Source organism: Adiantum capillus-veneris, chromosome 5 (genome assembly GCF_014529385.1).
Source record: "Adiantum capillus-veneris isolate H3 chromosome 5, ASM1452938v2, whole genome shotgun sequence".
Taxonomy (NCBI): Eukaryota; Viridiplantae; Streptophyta; class Polypodiopsida; order Polypodiales; family Pteridaceae; genus Adiantum; species Adiantum capillus-veneris.
This window is the reverse complement of record NC_140935.1, coordinates 44,781,965-44,801,303: the sequence shown is the minus strand read 5'-3', so window position 1 is coordinate 44,801,303 and position 19,339 is coordinate 44,781,965. Positions and strand designations below refer to the sequence as shown.

At 44.7% G+C, this 19,339-nt stretch overlaps 1 protein-coding gene across 5 annotated transcripts in view; it reads right to left on the bottom strand.

The window, feature by feature from the left end:
• Positions 1 to 18,004, bottom strand: part of LOC147457226 (CCR4-NOT transcription complex subunit) — a 55,503-nt gene extending 37,499 nt beyond the window's left edge. For 2 of the 5 annotated variants that reach the window (XM_086512183.1, XM_086512182.1), the window contains exons 1-3: positions 17,802 to 18,001; positions 17,345 to 17,455; positions 17,156 to 17,236 (exon numbers count right to left, since the gene is read on the bottom strand). In XM_086512183.1, the coding sequence (XP_086368309.1) occupies positions 17,156 to 17,236; positions 17,345 to 17,455; positions 17,802 to 17,945 (336 nt within the window). In that variant the 5' untranslated portion in view covers positions 17,946 to 18,001. Of the gene's footprint in view, positions 1 to 17,155; positions 17,237 to 17,344; positions 17,456 to 17,801 lie in introns of all 5 variants that reach the window. The other 3 variants (XR_015188092.1, XM_086512181.1, XM_086512184.1) reach the window with 3 other exon arrangements.
• Between the last annotated feature and the right edge of the window lie 1,335 nt (positions 18,005 to 19,339).

The following is a 19,339-nucleotide window of genomic DNA, read 5'->3' as shown; positions in this document are numbered from 1 at the left end:
AAGTCGATGAAGCACGTCCATGTGGCACACCGAGCCATGTGCATGTGACACAGCTGGACTTTGACTATGATCCACAAGGTGGCAAAATTGAAACCGAGTTAGCCACCGGTCAGACCCGGAAGGTGGCATCTCTCATTCGTGCTCTTCCAATGACCCTCCAAGGATATCATGGAAAAGCTGATTTTCACATTATGAAGTTGGGCAACTGTGACATTCTCTTGGGCATGCCTTGGCATGACAAGAATGACACTAGTGACATCCTGCATCAATGTTGCTCACATATTGCTACCACATGCATCGCAATGCACCTCAAGTGACTTCTAAAGATCTCGAAGACTCAAAAGAGGGTCCTATGTTTAGCTTCTCCTTTAGCCGCTTAAAAGTTGTAGTTTGAGGAGGCCAAGTGACTAGAATTCCATTCTTCATAAGGGCATGCATCAGTGAAGTAATCTTTGCAAACATTTGAATAAACTTCCTCTAGTGGGAACATATATATACCTAGATGAATCCACGCTATACCCAGATTCATCCTTGAAGGAAAGTGCAAGGTATAGACTCATGGTAGTCACCCACGAGAACATATCTCCAAAAAGCACCTCACTTCATGCACGTTCTCAAGTGTAGCCAATTGCGAACAACCTTAACCTCGGTAGGATCCATACAAACATCCTCAAGATATGATGTGTCTCAAAAAGTGTATCTTCAGCACACAAAAAATCGCTAGTCTTCCTATTGATGACAAGTATCTACTCTTGCAATGCTCAAAATACATGTGCTAGATGTTCCCAATGCTTGACCTCAAACTTGGAGAGCACAATGATGTTATCAAAGAATGTGCCCACATACTGCCTATCCTCTCTAAAAAATCAATCCATCATCCTGTTGAATATTGCAAGATATCAGTAAGCCCAAACGACACCACCAAAAAGTTATACAAAGCCAAAGGATGTCTTGAATGCAGTCTTGTATATGGTTCTAGGAGCGATCATGATATGGTGGTATCCACTGTCACAAACCAGCGACGTGGCATAACCCTAGATACCCAAATGGGTTGCAGACCGGAGACACACACACTCTCTCTGGCAGGCAACAGTCCCGGATTTTACGATGTTGTGCTGACATGGGCACTACCGTACGGACCAGGAATTTGCCGCTCGTTCTACGGAGGCTGTACGGACTGGTTGACATGGCAAAAAGCGCTCGGACAGCAGCTTTTGGCTACGCAAAAATCCTACGCGAGAGAGAGAGAGAGAGAGAGCTTTATTTTATCAAGCAAGGCTTGTGAGAGGAATTGCTTTTAATTGGCAGCTTTTGGGGCTCTGCTTTTAGCATCCCTTGTAAACCTTTATAAGTGTGGCAGAGTTGCCACTCTACAGAGCATCTGGACGCAGAGTCTGAGAGTGAGAACCTCCCACTCTCTTGTACTTTGAACACAGATTAATACAAAAAGAAATACCAAAAGGGGCGCCAATCTTTGGGGCCAATATCTCTAGGCACGGAACTCCACCGGGCCGTGTCGAATCAAGTGTGAATTGTGAACTGTTTTGAAGTGAATCTCTGTTGTGTCGCGGTAGAATCTTGACTTGGAGTGTCCAAGTTTGTTACAGTGGTATCAGAGCGCAATCAATTTCTCTTCTACCGGGAAATCTGATCCTTTTCTCGCGACACTAATGGATTCAAACAAAGATCAGTCGACTTCCTCTGCATCTGGGGATGCGGGAAGAGATCACGAAGAAGATTCTCACGAGGAGTATGGCCCGCCTCGGCCTACTCAGGCGGAGGTTGAAGAGATGAAGCGTCAACAATTGGTTGATCAACATTGCGAAGGATCCCAAAATTGCAAAATTTTTGACGCAGACATCCTTCGACGAAGTGCACTCTCAGTGGTGGAAGGCCACAAAACCACCCCTCAAACCGGCACTCAAGAAACCTCCTACTCTGAGGATGTTTACAGAGCAAGAATTAGAAGAGGTGGTTGATACACGGATTATCCAGCTTTTTGACGCAACCAACAAAGCCAAAAAGCAGAAGAAAGGAACTGACTTCCCGGGTTATTTGGGTCGTCAATCTGCTTTTGCCTCGGCAAGAAAACAAAAGAAGCGTGTCAAATTTGAAGGAGTATCTAGTTCTTCTTCTTCTTCTTCTAACAGTTCTTCTAGCTCTTCTGACTCGAGCGAAGAAGACATGAAAGGGAAAAAGCAAAGCTTCGGAAAGGGCAAGAAAAAGGCAAAGAAGCCTAAGTTTCGCCCAGTTTTTGACAGTTCTACAGAGGACTCGTCTTCAGATAGTTCGGACTCCGATGATCACAGATTTTATGCAAAGAAGAAGAATGTTTATAAAGCTAACCAATATGACTTTCTGGAGGATAAAAGCAAGAAAGTTCGAGAATTTAAAGAAGGTGGACAGTCAATTAAACTTGACACTTTTTCTGGATTCTGAGACGCTTCGAGGGCTTTGGCCTTCATACAGCAGTTTGACATAGCTTTCTTTGGAGGACATTACTCAAAGCACTCCAAGATTCGGAGGGCTACCTCATACTTCAAGGGAAATGCTCAAAAGTGGTCCACTCTTCTATTGAACAAGAAAGCGCGAGTTATATGGCTGAAATTTAAAAGGCTTTTTATTTCTTCTTGGTTGACTCAGGAGTACGAACGCGACATACGAACTGCTTGGAACCATCTTCGGATGACCAAGAAAGATCCCTTGGACGCATATTGCGAGGGATTTTGAAGCTCTTTTCTACCCGCTTCTTCATTTAAGAAGATCTCGTTTAAAGGACAGATTGAGCGGTTTACCTTGGGACTTCCTACGAAGATCCGAGATCACTGCTTAGAGCAAAAGTCAAATTCTATCCGAGAACTAATGAGTCATGCAAAACGGAGCTTTGCCATTCACTCGGGCAGTTTGACTTACCCCACGAATGAGATCATGACACAGAAAACAAAACAGACTTCTAAAAATGAAAGTTGAAAGAAGAAGAGCCCCCTAGATCAGAAAGATAAGGATGCACGACCCCGGCTCACTTCGCGAGAGAGAGCCAACTACATTAAAGAGGGGAAGTGTTTTGGATGCAGGGAACAAGGACATATCTCTGCGAAGTGCCCTAAAAAGGCACAGAAAGAACAAGAGGAAGAAAGGCCAGAGAGTTCAAAAGCAGCTGAGGAACGTGGACGAAAAGGCAAGATGAAAGCAGGAGTAGTTCCAAATTGCATGGGTACTGAACCAAGCATGATTAATGAGAGTACAGAACTTTGCCGAGCTTTGAGCAAAGTGAAGATCAAGAAGCCCTGATTTTCTTTGATGGAGGAGCCAAGGCCAACTTCATTTCACCTGAATTGGCGGTGCGGCTCGAGATTCCACCCGATCGGATGGGACCACTAGCAGAGGCAATTCTAGCGGCACCCGATAGGGACATAGCCATTACACCTATCATTGGGAAACTTCGGTTGCATTGTCAAGGGTATTTGGGACAAGAGGACTTCTACATAATGCCCTTGGAAGGTCGTGATGTCCTCCTGGGAATTCCCTGGTACCATAAGAACAACGCCGTGGTGATTTCAGCCCATAGCGTTTTTGGACAGCAGTAGAAAGATTGCAGCTTTCAGCCCTAGTGTTGGCCTCCTCATTCCCGTCGTCATCGTCCACATAGCCTAGACTTGCATCAGACTCATGCATTCCATTTGTACCAGATTGTGCAATCATAAGTAGACCACTCTCGCCGACGAGTGGGGCCTTTGGAGGAGGGTTTTACAACGTCTCTGGTGTTGTATCTCTCTTCTCTCTCTATCTCTCGGTCTCATACACTTGCACGCATAGTGTCCATTCACTTTATTTGTGATCATAGCATTTCTCTCATTAAGGACGGAAGGCTCTACCTTCCATAAGAACAAAAGGAACCTTGAGCACAGTTTGGAGCACTCATCTTGAGCAAAGCGCAAACATTCATTCCGCTGCCCATAACATTGGTATCAGAGCTTTGGCAGTGTTCTGTATCACTCAAAGAAAGAACCACAATAATCACAAGAAACTTTTTTGCTTGTTGAGGTCGCACGAACCCAAGTTCGCTTGGGCGTGTCGATTCCTAATAGTGTTTTTGAAGAGTGACAAGAATCCCAGGAAAGAAGGGCTTGTCCAGCCTCCCCTTGTGTCTCTTTTCACTCATTGAGAGCGGACCGTGCACTTAGCGGCCGGCCAATCGACGTGGGGTGGGAAAAAGCAACCTTGGTGTGAGCGTAAGGCCGCCAAGGGGTGCGCCCGCAGAAAGGAGTAGAACTCGGGTGAAGAGAAGATCCTTCTCAAACACAGATTGCAAGCGAAAGAAAACCTCAAGAACCAAGACCCCCAAGAACCCAAGTTCCTCGTGAACTTAAGAACCCAAGACCACAAGACACCCACAAGAACCCACGACTTCAGTGGATGGTCATCACTCGAAGCGGAATGGATACTTCGCTTGGAGGTGATGAGCATGAGAGAGGCGAAGAAGAATTTTTCCCACCAGGAGGCTTTTCCGACCCTCCCCCTTCCCCATCTACGTCAAGGATTGCGCTAACTCCGATGAAGGAGTTGGACCAAGAAAGAGAAGCAGAAAGAAAGACCTACGAAGAAGAAATGGCAGCCATAGAGCGTCAGTACGACTTGGAAGGAAAAGAAAGTCAAGCAAGATTTGATCGCGAGAACAATGCAAGAATGAAAGACATGTTGCGACTCTTTTCTCTAGTTCAGGCACAGATGCAAGAGATTCGGGAAAAGGAGACTCTCTCAATCTCTTCTTCTCCAAAGCATGGTACACAAGATTTACATGATGATTTGAATGACAATGATTTGCATGATGATTTGAATGATAATGATGAGCATGATGTTTTGAATGATGATGATAAGTATGATGATTTGAATGACAATGATTTGCATGATCAAGATGTGTTTTCTCACAAGCATGATGATTTGCATGATCAAGATGTGATTTCTCACAAGTATGATGAGTTGCATGAAGATGATGTGATTGTTCACAAGGATGATGAGTTAGTGGATACTTTTGCTAGCGAAGCTAACCTCGTTGCAGATTCAATCAATCACGAAGGATCGATCTTGGCTCTCGAGCCTAGGTCCAAAGAACCCTCACAGGAAGTATTATGTGTTTGCATGATTGATACGCACGCATTGTGCGAGTGTTTCATTCGTGATCGTTTCTTGTATTTTAGTCAACGTCTTTATGTGATCCCTTTTCCTAGGCATGACATCTTGTACGTTGAACACGTTTCTCTCACAAATGAGCACGGATGTATGCGGATTTTTCATGAAAAGCTGAAAAGTATGCATTCAAGGAAGTCACATTTCATGTCTCTTCCTTGGCATGACACATTTGTAGAGAGAGCACATGAAAGTATGAGCACCAAGCATGGGCATTTCCGTTGTGAATTGCCACAGTTGATCGCTTTAAATCAGCAAGACAAGATTCGATCTCATTATTTGCATGTGTGTGGTGAACGGTTCGGCACTCCGTCTCTTTGTTCATCTACATTGCATGCACAGTCTCTTAGGACGACAAGGTTTTTTCCTCTCACTTTACATGGAATCGGATTTGTTCATGGTTTTGTGTTGGAAGTTGTTTCAGGAATTTTCAGCCATGGAGATTCTTGAAGAAGAAAGAAGCATGACACTCGACGAAGTTGAAGAATTGAAGGAGCCACAAAAGACTTTGTCGCTTTCGGCGCGGCCCAAAGAAGCAAGCGTTGCAAACCTTTATGAAGTTCAAGTACCGCACGACCCACACATCAGAGTGGGGCGGCGAAGAGTCCCTTCCAGGATTCCGGATGCTATTGGCGATCTCCCTCGACGCCATACAGTTCAGTACCAGTACCTCACTTTGAAAAGGAGGGGATGTCACGTGACACATCCAACCCTATGTGTCTGCGGACAAGCTACAGCATGATCAGGGTTCAGTCAGTCCAGTCAGTCTAGATTAGAAGTGATCTGGCACTATTGTGAGTCTATTCGTAGACCGTGCATGCCCAGACACTTTAGTGTAGATGCATATCCTCTGGTTGCACACAACATGATCATAAGCATTCCCATCAGAATCCATCAGGAGAATTTTCCAATGATTTTAGCCTATTTTACCTATTTTTGACATTTTTCACTTATTATTTTTAATTGACTTTTGTTGGAAAGTAGGTAGGGCAAGTTGAGTAAGTTTGTATATAAGCAAACTAGAGCTAGCACTATTTGGCACAAGAGACAACAGGAGCCAAGCTCAACAGACAACTTCTCAGCAAGACCACTTGGTGGACCTTCCCTCCAAGCAGAAGATTCCCCCCATGCTAACGTTTTCTTCATCAACCATTGCCTAGCGTTTTCAGCAGCTGCACCATCGCCAGCAAGCCTCAGCCCTAGCGTTTTGCATCAGATCTTCCCGCAGCATCCCACAGCACCTAGCGTTTTTTGAAGAAGCTCAGCTTGACCTATCGTTTTTGACAGAGCTACACCCTAGCGTTTTCAGCAGTAACAAACCTCAGCCTGCAGCGTTTTTCAGCAATGAATTACTTGCAGATTCAGCCCTAAGAAGGTAGCAGATTCAGCCCGGTAAGAACCTCAGTTTTTAGCCTTAAAGAGACCTCAGTTTTCAACCCTAAACCTGCAGATTTTCAGCGTCAAAGAACCACAGAAAACAGCCCCCAAATCAGCGTTTTTGGACTAGTCGCAGATTTCAGCCCATAGCGTTTTTGGATAGCAGTAGAAAGATTGCAGATTTCAGTCCTAGTGTCGGCCTCGTCATTCCCGTCATCATCGTCCACATAGCCTAGACTTGCATCAGTCTCATGCATTCCATTTGTACCAGATTGTGCAATCATAAGTAGACCACTCTCGCCGACGAGAGTGGGGCCTTCAGAGGAGGGTTTTACAACGTCTCTGGTGTCATATCTCTCTTCTCTCTCTATCTCTCAGTCTCATACACTTGCACGCACAGTGTCCATTCACTTTATTTGTGATCATAGCATTTCTCTCATTAAGAACAGAAGGCTCTACCTTCCATAAGAACAAAAGGAACCTTAAGCACAATTTGGAGCACTCATCTTGAGCAAAGCGCAAACATTCATTCCGTTGAACATAACATTATCATTCAAATCATCATCATCATGCAAATCATGTGTGTCATGCTTGGGAGAAGAAGAGAATGAGAGTCTCTGTCTCCTGAACCTCTTGCATCTGTGCCTGCACTTGAGAAAAGAGTCGCAACAACTCTTGCATGTGTCGCGCTTGCTCATGCTCACGTTCTATGGCTGCCTTTCTTTCTGCTTCTCTTTTTGCTTTTCTTTCTGCGTGTCTGCGATCCATTTCTGTCATTCTTTCAGCATTTCTTGCTTCGCGTTCTAACTTCCTTTCCATAAACAACTACTTCAACTCCTCCATAGGAGTTAGTGCAATCCTTGGCGTAGATGGGGAAGGGGGAGGGTCGGAAAAACCTCCTGATGGGGAAAATTCTTATTCGCCTCTCTCATGCTCATCACCTCCAAGCGAAGTATCCATTCCGCTTCGAGTGATGACCATCCACTGAAGTCGTGGGTTCTTGTGGGTTCTTGCGGTCTTGGGTTCTTAAGTTCACAAGGAACTTGGGTTCTTTGGGGTTCTTGAGGTTCTTGGGGGTCTTGAGGTTCTTGGGTTCTTGAGGTTCTTCTTTCGCTTGCAATCTGTGTTTGAGAAGGATCTTCTCTTCACCCAAGTTCTACTCTTTTCTGCGGGCGCACCCCTTGGCGGCCTTGTGCTCACACCAAGGGTGCTTTTTCCCACCTCACGTCGATTGGCCGGCCGCTAAGTGCACGGTCCGCTCTCAATGAGTGAAAAGAGGCACAAGGGGAGGCTGGACAAGCCCTTCTTTCCTGGGATTCCCGTCACTCTTCAAAAACACGATTAGGAATCGACACGCCCAAGCGAACTTAGGTTCGTGCGACCGCAACAAGCAAAAAATTCCTTGTGATTCTTGTGGTTCTTTCCTTTAGTGATACAGAACACTGCCAAAGCTCTGATACCAATGTTAGGTGCAACTGAATGTTTGAACTTTGCTCAAGATGAGTGCTCCAAATTGTGCTCAAGGTTCCTTTTTGTTCTTATGGAAGGGAGAGCCTTCCGTTCTTAATGAGAGAGTGCAATGATCTCAAACAAAGTGAATGGACACTGTGCGTGCAAGTGTATGAGACTGAGAGATAGAGAGAGAAGAGAATATGACACCAGAGACGTTGTAAAACCCTCCTCCGAAGGCCCCACTCTCGTCGGCGAGAGTGGTCTACTATTGATTGCACAAACTGAATGCATGTGACTGATGCAAGTCTAGGCTAGGTCAATGTCGACGACGAGGATGACGAGACCGACGTTGTGGCTGAAATCTGATGCTTTCTATCTGCTGTCCAAAAACGCAAATGGCTGAAATCTGCTGCAGCTGAAAACGCAAGAGAAAACGCTGATTTTGCTGGTCCTTAGGGCTGAAAATCTGCGGTTCCCTGGGGCTGGAAACTGATGATCTTTATGGCTGAAAACTAATGGTCTTCATCTACTGAAAAGCCATGCACATAGAGGGCGATGGAGGTTCAGAAACGCTAGCGCTGCATGGAGGAAAAACGCTAGCATGGGGAATCTGTGGCGATCTTTGCTTGAAGGAAAAACGCTAGGGATGCTTGCTTAGAGGAAAATCGCCAAGGCTTGGTCTTGCTGAGAAGTTGCCTATTGAGCAAGGTGCTCCTACTGCCTCTTCTGCCAATTAGTGCTAGCCTAGGTTTGCTTATATACAAACTTACTCAATTTGCCCTACCTACTTTCCAACAAAAGTCACTTAAAAATAATAAGTGAAAAATATCAAAAATAGGGAAAATAGGCTAAATGCACTAGAAAATTCCCCTGAAGGATTTTGATGGATTTTGATGGGAATGCTTATGATCATGTTGTGTGCAACCAGAGCATATGCATCTACACTAAGTGTCTGGACATGCACGGTCTGCGAACAGACTCACAAAAGTACCAGATCACTTCTAAATCTAGACTGACTGGATTGACTGAACCCTTGTCATGCTATAGCTTGTCCACGCACACACAGGGTTGGATGTGTCACGTTCCACAAATGGTCGGACATTGTATGGCCAATGTGAACGGTAGTTTCACCCGCAGATGGGAAGTTGGTGGACATTGGAATTCGTATAGTAAGAGGATGTCTACGCCCAGTCCCAAGTCATGTAGATCCCCCCGTCGCACTTAGTAAGTTGGTGGATACTAGGAAGTGAACTCAATAAAGGCATAAAGTCAAGGTGGGATCACCAACAGAAAGTATCCGACAGTTGGGCCACATTGCACTTTTGGATGCGGTCCCAATGAGGATAGATGGTCAGATGACCAGTGGGAGCCCAACGGAAGCATCTCCTAAAAAACAGGGAACTGCTATTTTGGGCCGTGAAACGTGTTCGCGTCATTACCTTCGTAAGGACAAGGAGAACACTTAACAACTCTGCTGCGAAGTCAACTGGGCAACCGGTTGGGAGATTTTTAGGCGACAACCCCAAAACGGAAAAATGCGTGTAATTGTGCCAAGTGGCACATTTTAGTGTACTTTCCTTATGCAATGAAGAGGTAGCGCTAAATATTAAGCTGGGAGGCCTCATTTTCATACTGTCACAGGTTAAGAGCTATGGAGTGCTTTCTTTTCACTCTATGTACAGTGTGGTGCTTGGAGTGATGCCTTGCACACTACACACTGCTCTCTCTCCCCTACGTGCAGTTATGTGATGCCCCACAAGAGAGCACTTCATTTGACTAATGTACAGTTGTCTGGGTTCATGGCGATTGCCGAGGCAAGAGCCTCTTGCACAGGTACTGGATTAGCTAGTGGCTAATCCGCCGCAAGTACAGGTGAATTCGGAGAGGTTTCACGTAAGAAATCTGGTCCGATTCAAAGGGCAAGTAGCCCTACAGGTGCGGGAGCTCGAGGACGTGCTATGGATGCGACCGGCTCGCGAAATGGAGCCCAAAACAGGAAATTACAGCCTTCTGTGTATTTTTGCATGTTTAGGGTTTTGGCCCTAAACGGTCCCTGATACCCCAAGGAGGTCCGAGGACAAGGGGACCGCTGTAGAGGTGATTTGGCACATTTTCAGGGCAGAAAACAGAGAATTCAGTGTGCTGCAGATTCTCGCCAAGTTTTGCAAAGTGTCCGTATGCATCGGGAAGTCATCTATTGCGTGGGGATACTGTCTGTGAAGCGTCCTAGTATAATTATGCTACCGAAATCGGGCCAAAACATGGGGTTTTCAACACGGATTATGGGGGACAGATCGAAGGAAATCACAGGTTTTATTCCCTCTGTTAAAGTATAAGGAAATACCAAAAGGGGTGCCAATTTTGGGGCCTACAGGTTGTCGGCGTCTACTCGGAGCATTCTAGCTTCCGAGCTGTGTGTGTACTTAAGTGTTAATTCCCGTCGCAAGTTCCCTTTGCAAAGTACTCTTTCTCTGTGTGTCTAAAGTAAAGTAAAGAATTTCGGGTGAAAACCAAAGCCTACCGCCCCACGGGCCGGTTTCACTCAGCCGGGACTTTTGGAGCCTTTTGTGTGTAAGTCGCTCGAGGATAATGGCTGAAAACAAATTCTTATATGCGAGCAGCCTAGGCACTTTGCTACCAATTGTCCACGAAGGAGAAGACCAGCTGACTCAGATGATAAAGAGAACCAGAAAGGCAAGAAGCCTAAACCCACTGCAGGTTTGGTACCAGATATGGTGGGTGACAGGCCCAGTACATATGCCAACGAGTTATGCAGAGCATGGGGTAAAGTTAGAAATCAGACGGCACTCATCTTCTTTGATCCAGGTGCCAAAGCAAACTTTATCTCACCAGAGTTAACTATGAAGCTGGGCATCAGAGCTGAAGAGATGGGGTACACGGCAGAGGCAAGGTTGGCATGTCCTGGCCACACAAAGTGTGTTACTCCCATTATTGGAAAGCTAATGTCCGCATATTCAATCATATGTAGACACAGAAGAATTTTATATCATGCAATTGAAAGGGTGCGATGCGCTACTTGGAATTCCGAGGATGTTCAGAGTACATGGCGTGCTAGATGCCTTCGGCAAGACGATCACCCTTCAGCATAGGGACAACTCTCATGTTTTGGATGTAAAGCTCAAAGGGGAGTCTGTCCCTATTGTATCTGCTTCGGCTATCACTTCTGTAATAAAGAATCATCTTACTGTGTACTTGATTTTTGCACATGATGTCTCAAATAATTGTCAGTCAAATTTATGTGTTAGATAAAGAAAAGTCAACATTTTTGCGAGAGTTTAGTGACTGTTTTTCTGATTCATTACCGCCGCAATTGCCGCCAGAGAGACCTAAGGACCATCGGATACAATTGGTGCCAGGGTGTAGCCCACCAAATAGACCTCCCTACAAGGTTAGCGCGGCGCAACAGAAAGAGATTATGGGCCAAGTTGAGGAGTTATTAGAGAAGGGGCTGATCCAACCCAATTCTTCACCCTTTTGCTCCCCAATGCTCCTAGTACAGAAAAAGGATGGCTCATGATGCATGTGTATTGATTACTGTGCGTTGAATAAGAATACCACCAAGAATAGGTTTCCTATTCCAAGGATTGATGATATTCTCAATCGTTTAGAGGGTACTGCAATTTTCAACAGGATAGACCTTAAAGAGTGGGTACCATCAGATTCATATAAGGCCAGAGGATGTGCACAAACAAGACTGCGTTTAGAGTGACATTTGGTCTCTATGAGTTTTTGGTGATGCCGTTTGGTCTAACAAATGCTCTGCCACGCTCAACAGAATGATGGACCGGATTTTCCGCTCGCATCAACAGTTTGTTGGGACATTCTTCGATGACATGATAGTCTATTCGAAGAATGAAGAGGAGCATAGGCATCACTTAGACCATTGTGTTCGAAGAGCTGCGCAGTCACAGGTTACTTGTCAATCCTGGAAGAGATCCACTTTCTTGGCCACATAGTCTCAAAGGATTGAGTCAGAATGAATACCGCGAAAATTGAAGCTATTAAGACATGGCCAGACTTGAAGACTGTGCATGATGTCAGAAGCTTCTTGGGAGTGCGTTCTTACTATAGAAGGTTTATCATGAATTTTGCAGAGATAGCATCACCTCTTCACGCTTTGCAAAAGAAAGAGGTCACTTTCAGATGGACCTAAGAAGAGATTTCAGCTTTTTGTCTCTTAAAGGAAAAGTTGACTTCAGAAACAGTAATTGTTTTGTCAGATCTCAGGAAGTCATTTGTGGTCCAATGTGACGCGTGTGGCAGTAGCATTGGAGCAATGCTAATGCAAGATGGACGGGTAGTAGCTTATGAAAGCCGAGTTTTGCAAGGGCCAGACAAGACTATGCAAGTCTATGAGAAAGAGCTCTTGGCCGTGATTCATGCGCTTTCTAGTTGGAAGCACTACCTCTTAGGTGCTAATTTTGTTGTCCAAACAGACCATCAGACCTTGCGATACTTCCTGACACAGTCATAGTTACCCGAAAAGCATATACGATGGGCAAACATTCTTTCTATGTTCCACTTCCACATTATGCATGTGGAAGGCAAGAAGAATGTTGTGGCTGATGCGTTATCAAGGAAGCCACAAATTTCAGCTGTGTCAATTCCTTATCATCATGAACTGGATGACATGAAGGTACAGTATGCTACTGATGAAGATTTTGCAAGGATCTTTAAACAGTTACAAGAGAGGCAACATCATGAGTACTACCTCCTCAAAGACAATTTTATGATGATGCATGGCAGACTTTGTGTCGCTAGGCCATTGCGACATAAGGTCATGGTAGAAAGTCATGTCCCATCGTATGCAGGGCATCGTGGTATTGATGTGACAGTTAAAGCAATATAGAAATTCTTCTATTGGCCTACCTTGAGGAGAGATGTGGATGCCTTTGTGCGAGCATGCATGATTTGCCAAAAGGTCAAGTTTGACAAACAAAAGGCACCAGGGTTGTTACAACCACTGCCGATTCCGGATAAGCCATGGGAAAGCGATTGCTATGGACTTTTATCTTTGATCTTCCAAGAACGTCGACAGGGAATGATGGTATATGGACCATTATTTGTAGGTTCAGCAAGCAGACCCATTTTATCCCTGTTAGGAAGAAGATAAAATCTAATCAGATGGCACGCTTGTTCATATACAATGTGTTCAAGCACCATGGTATGCCACGATCGATTGTCAATGATCGTGATCCTCGCATGACAAGTTTGTTTTGCAGAGAATTATTTGAGAACATGGGCACTACGCTCAAGTTCTCGTCTTCGTTTCATCCACAAACTGATGGGCAGTCAAAAGAGGCTAATTCTACTTTCTTGGATCTGTTGAAATGCTATGTGCTAGATAATAAGGACAAGTGGGAACAATATTTGCCTATGCTTGAGTATGTGTAAAACAATATGGTGCATTCGTCGATTGGCAAGGCACCTTTTGAGATTGTTGAAGGCGGCAAGAAAGTTCCTCCCATTTTGCATACTAAGGACAAGATCTTTGAGGCAAATCGATATGTTGAGAACATGGATTAAATGTACAAGAAAATTAAAGTTGCCTTGGAGAAGACTTAGGCAAAGCAGAAAAAGGTTGTTGATCGTCACCGTCGTGAATTGCTGTTATCACCAGGTGATCGAGTTCTGTTAAGGTTTAAAAAGGCCAGATTAAAGAAGATGAAGGGCAAGGAACGGCTCTTTCCTAAGCTCAGCATGCGTTACTATGGGCCTTTTCAAGTGCTCGATAAGATCACTGATGTGGCGTACAGGCTAAAATTGCCTGATGCGTGGAAGATTCATAATGCATTTCACGCGAGTCTTCTAAGACCCCTCGTGGGTGATGTGCCAGAAGACATGCAAGATGAGGATCAGCCAAAAGTTGAGGAACTTGATGAGATACTGATACCTGAGCAAGTTTTGGCACATAAGGACAGAAAAGTTAAAGGACAAGTTGCAAGACGCTACTTGGTGAAGTTCAAGAACTATCCATCTATGGATGCAAAGTGGATGGAAGAGCATGAACTATCAGAGTCACCAAATGTATTGCAGCTTTACCTTGAAGCCTTTGGGTTACAACCTACTTATGCCCCAACCCAACGTGTGCAAAGGAGAGGTAATGATAGAGCTAGCACATCAAATGTATATATGAATTCAGTGTAATAGATGGAAATGACAAAAGTATGAAGGTCTCATTAAGCCATTTATATCTATGTATTACGACCTTTCTTGCGGATGCATGCGATGATAAAAGAATGCTAACAACACAAGATCATCAGTGGCATGTATTTATGGTATGCAATTGAGGCCATTTGCGATTTCAAGAGGGGGGTATGTCACGAGGACGTGGCAACTATTAACTATGTCACAAGGACGTGGCGACTGCTAACTTTAGTTGTTGGTTTCTTTCCAATGATCTTTGTTTTATTTTTGAGACCCTCTTTTTGAAGTTGCAAATGGTCGAACATTGTATGGCCAATGTGAACGGTAGTTTCACCCGCAAACTCTCGGGAAGTTGGTCGGCACTGGAACTCGTATAGTAAAAGGATGTCTAGGCTCAGTTCAAGATCATGTAGATCCTCCCGTCGCACTTAGCAAGTTGGTGGATACTAGGAAGTGAACTCAATAAAGGCACAATGCTAGGGTGGGGTCACCAAAGGAAAGTACCTGACAGCTTGGCCACATTGCATTTTTGGATGCGGTCCCAATGGGGATAGATGGTCAGATGACCAGTGGGAGTCCAACGGAAGCATCCCCTAAAATTTAGGGAACTACTACTTTGGACCATAAAATTTGTTCGCGTCATTACCTCCAGAATGACAAGGGGAACATTTTAGAACTCTACTGCAAAGTCAACTGGGCCATCAATGTTGAGATTTTTAAGCGGGAAGCTCAAAGCGAGAAATTGCTTATAAATGTGTCAAGTGGCACACTGTGGTGCACTTTCCTTTGTCAGCAAGAAGGGGCGCTCGATTTCTAGCTGAGAGAGCTTCATTTCCAAACTTGTCACAGGTTAAGAGCTACAGGGCTCTTCATTTGACTCATGTACAGTTGTGAGGTCTTATGCGTTTTTGCTGAGGCAAGAGCCTCTCTGAGCAGGAATAGTAGTGGCTAACTGCTGCTCCAATAGCAAGCACCGGTCACGGTGATAACCTCACCGTACAGGTGCGTTTTCAGTGCTGGCTATGCACTGAAATTGGACTATTTTTCAGCCTTACGATGCCAAAACCATTGGGAACAATGCCCCACTGCTAGAGGACAGTTCAGAGACTATTTAGGGCTGAAAACAGGGCAAAAACCAGTAAATACAGCCTGCTGAATTTACTGTTTTTGGGCAAAAATTGGAGGGTTTATGTCAGTGGAAGTGAGTTCCAGCAGGGGAATTGGTTTCGGGCAAGTTTTGGGGCTGTTATGCTGCGGAAATTTTGCCAAAACATGTGGTATTTAGCTGGATACAGGTAAGGAAATCCTAAAACTCTTCTTGTAATTTACCCTGTTAAAGTATAAAGAAGTACCGAAAGGGGCGCCAATTTTGGGGAGTTGTCGACGTCTTCGGAGCATTCTAGCTTCCAAGCCGTGTGTGTGCTTTAAGTGTTAATTCCTGTCGCAAGTTACCTTTGCAAAGTTCTCTCTGTGTGTGAAAGTCTAAAGTAAAATAAAGAATTCGGGTGAAAGCCAAAGTCCACCGCCTTACGGGCCGGTTTCATCTTCTAATTGTTCGGCAACATCAGGAGGGGGCTCGCGACTCTGAAAAAAAGACTTGAAAAGACCTGAGAAAATTCAACACTCAAAATCTTTTACATCAATGACTAGATCCTTGCCCCAATTCTTCAATTAAGAGTTTCTAGCCCAAGGATCCACTATGACAATGTTCTTGTGATGCAAGGGCAATCCATGAGATGTGGCACCAAATTAGGTAGCCCATATCATCTGAAACAAACAGTGGAAGAGGATCTCCCGGCTACACGGACCTCCTACAGACATGCGTCAGACGAACCACCCGACCATAGTAACCATTCGACAGCTCCCCCGTGCTGGGGCAACACCGAGGACGTAGGCGTGCACCTGTAAGACCGAGCGTCCCATACCACCTGGCCTCACCTCCTCGAGGTGACCTCGTGCACTCCTAGCCTCGCGGGCTAACCACTAGCACTCTGCCAGTGGGAATCGATAACTGCAAATGAGGCCTTGGTCTCCCTTTTATAATAATGGCCGGCCACACTGGCCATGTTCACACTACATCCGCCCGGACACTGGACGCCCATCCCGACAGCGTCTAGGCTAGATCCCCTCTCCCAAGAGCGGGACATAACATCATCTCACTACCGCCTTAAAAAAAAGGGAAGGTGAAGGGAAATCCTCCTCAAATTAAGGAGGGTGCTCACCTACAAATGGCCAACCCTTGCCCTAGTCTCACATGCACAACCCATCTAAAAATCCATTCGAGGGATGCACTACTAGGCTCCAACACTTCCAACAAATGCACCCTCCACTAACATCCACTTCCTTACTGAGCACAAAGCCTCAACCATTGATTGCAAAATCGTCCCCGTCACTTCCATTAGACAACACCGATACTTGATGGTAGGATACAACAACTCCCTCAGTTCAATAACGATCCAAGAAAACAGATAAATTATCTTGATTTCTTTTGAACAACTAAATAACATGTCAGTGCCTTCTCGTCATTCACAACGCTGTGTCAAAAAGGAGGTGGCAGTTCAATAACGAGAAAAGGAAACAGATATATTCTCTTGATCTCTTTTGAACAACTAAATAACCCATCGGTACCTTCTCTTCATTCACAACACTATGTCAAAAAGGAGGTAGCAGTTCAATAACGAGCCAACGAAACAGATATATTCTCTTGATCTCTTTTGAACAACTAAATAACCCGTCGGTACCTTCTCTTCATTCACAACACTATGTCAAAAAGGAGGTAGTGGCTCAAAGTCTTTACCACAAGTTCGTCCCATGATACAGCACTTCGATTTGTGTCAATCAAATGTTTTGGCAAAGCTCAATATATGCCCAAGGCAACAAGTGGCATACCAATACACATGCAACGTGAAACAAATCCTGTCCACATTTAGGTTCAGAAAGTAATGAAGAAGAGCTGATAGAACATGATAACCTCTTTATTGGTGCTGGCAGAGACGAGAATCTGAAGAACAAAAGCCCTCTCTGCTTTATCTGCACTCTCATCTGAAGCTGCCTGTAACAGAAGGTTCTTGGTCAAATCCAAACTAGACAATGCTGTCAAGGAGCAAGGCACTTCTGGGTTCAATGCTGTCAAAGAAAAAGGGTATGCTTGAGGATATACCTCGAGCAGTATGGACATGAAGGGATTTGGGCTAGGATGATCTACCCGGTAGACCTCGTTGAGAATGTAGAAGGCTACCAGGCGTTGTGTTGCCTTCAGAGTTTGCTTATCCTGAACATAAAAAAAGCCAGTTACTATTCTGTTCAAATCACGTTAGCAAGAATAGAATAAGGATTAGACATTACAAAGTAAACGCAGTTGTATTTAGGATGTAAAACTCTGTGTGTGTGTGTGTGTGTGTGTGTGTGTGTGTGTGTGTGTGTGTGTGTGTGTGTGTGAGACACAACCAAGTACATGGACGATTGACCACCAACTTTTCAAGCAGCCAGACAACTTCAAAACATGGGTGACTGACCAAGCATATATTTTGACGTGTGGGTATGCATTCATAGAGTTAAGCATACAGAAGATCAGCTCTGTTGCACAATAACAACTAAAGGAGCGTCAAATCTGAGACCTCTATAAGCAGGACGATGGCGCAGCAAGCTTTGAAGAGGAAGGGGCGTTTGAAGTGGGAAAGAAAGCTGGAGAAGGCGGCCTCCAAGCTGCGATCCTCGCTCAAAATGGCCAGCAACGCCGCGGTGTCGCTGGGGCTCAGCATCTTCGTCCCCGTCCTCCAGTCACTCCCTCGGTGAAACTCTTTTATTTTAACACTTCTCCAAAGTCTTAATCTTGAATAAAGGGATCGCAGGTATTGCTTAAAAGTAAGGACCCTGGGCCATCTACAAACAAATCTATGATCTATGAAGAAGGCCCTCTAAAAGTTGAGAGCATCTTCATACAAGAGGTCCACCGGCAAGAGGAAGCCTCCAGGTCCGGTTTTTGTTGCTCTACTTTGGTCACCACGCACTCCAAGTGCTTACTTATGGCCTACAATCAGTTTTGTTGTTTATGCATCTTGAGGGTGGTTCAACACCCCCCCCCCCCCCCCCCAAAACTCAACAGTGTGTCTATGGCAGGCAATTTTATAGAGGTGATATCTTTTGCCTATGATCTCGGGGTGAATTTGGGTTCATAAGGTTTGTCCCAAAGTGCTATAAACAAATCTCCACTATAGGAGATGAAGAGGGAAACCAATTTTTCTGCAAGGAGTGTCTATTAGTGTATCCAACAATACCTTGTAGTTATAATTGCACTCCATGGCATGAAGGTTAGGTTGCACCAAACTTCGTAACATGCAAACCCCACGGGATGCCATATATACAATTCCTTGTCAATGAATAGACATATGTTTTATTGTCCATGCAACACCTCGTCTTTGCAAAAGGGTGACGCCCTTGAATAACAAGCAAATAATAAATGCATGGGGGCAAAACCTCCTAGTGAGAGGAAAAATGTCTTTGCGGTCCTAAGTGTGTTCATAGACAGCACCACCTAAATATGGAAATGAAGCCCCTTATATAGCAAACAAGAGCTCGCACATGAAGTACATGGAAAGTTCCACAACCTATTCATCATAATCATTCCACAAAGGGGCGTAAGCCTAAAGCTTTTTAGAAAGATTTGAACTTCTCTCCAAGCAAAGCATGTGTGAATAGATCAATAATGTCATCACGTGTTGGCACATATGCCAAGTTGATCACTATTGCAATTGATACCATATTATGGTACCAATCTGTGTGGACACACTTAGCACCACCAAGACACTTCTTTCCTTGCCTAGGAGGTTTTTTTCCCTCGGCTTGTGTATATGCCCATCATTCTACGACAAGACTTATCTTTCTATTAGCACACTCAGTACTGCTACTTCTTGTGTGTTGTGTGCTCTTGAGTTCTCTGTGCATTCATTCAACCATACTTCCAACAATTAGTATCAAGGGGGGCTTTGCTATCCTAGGCAACCTTTCCAACACCCTTTCGGCTCACTCTAATTGAGGTGTTTTTTGGTGAGTGTTTGGAGGGATACATAACCTTTGGGAATGATCTTTGATCTTTGGGCTATCAACATTTTGATTCGGGCTCATTTTTACCTTCATTTACACTACTTGCAATATT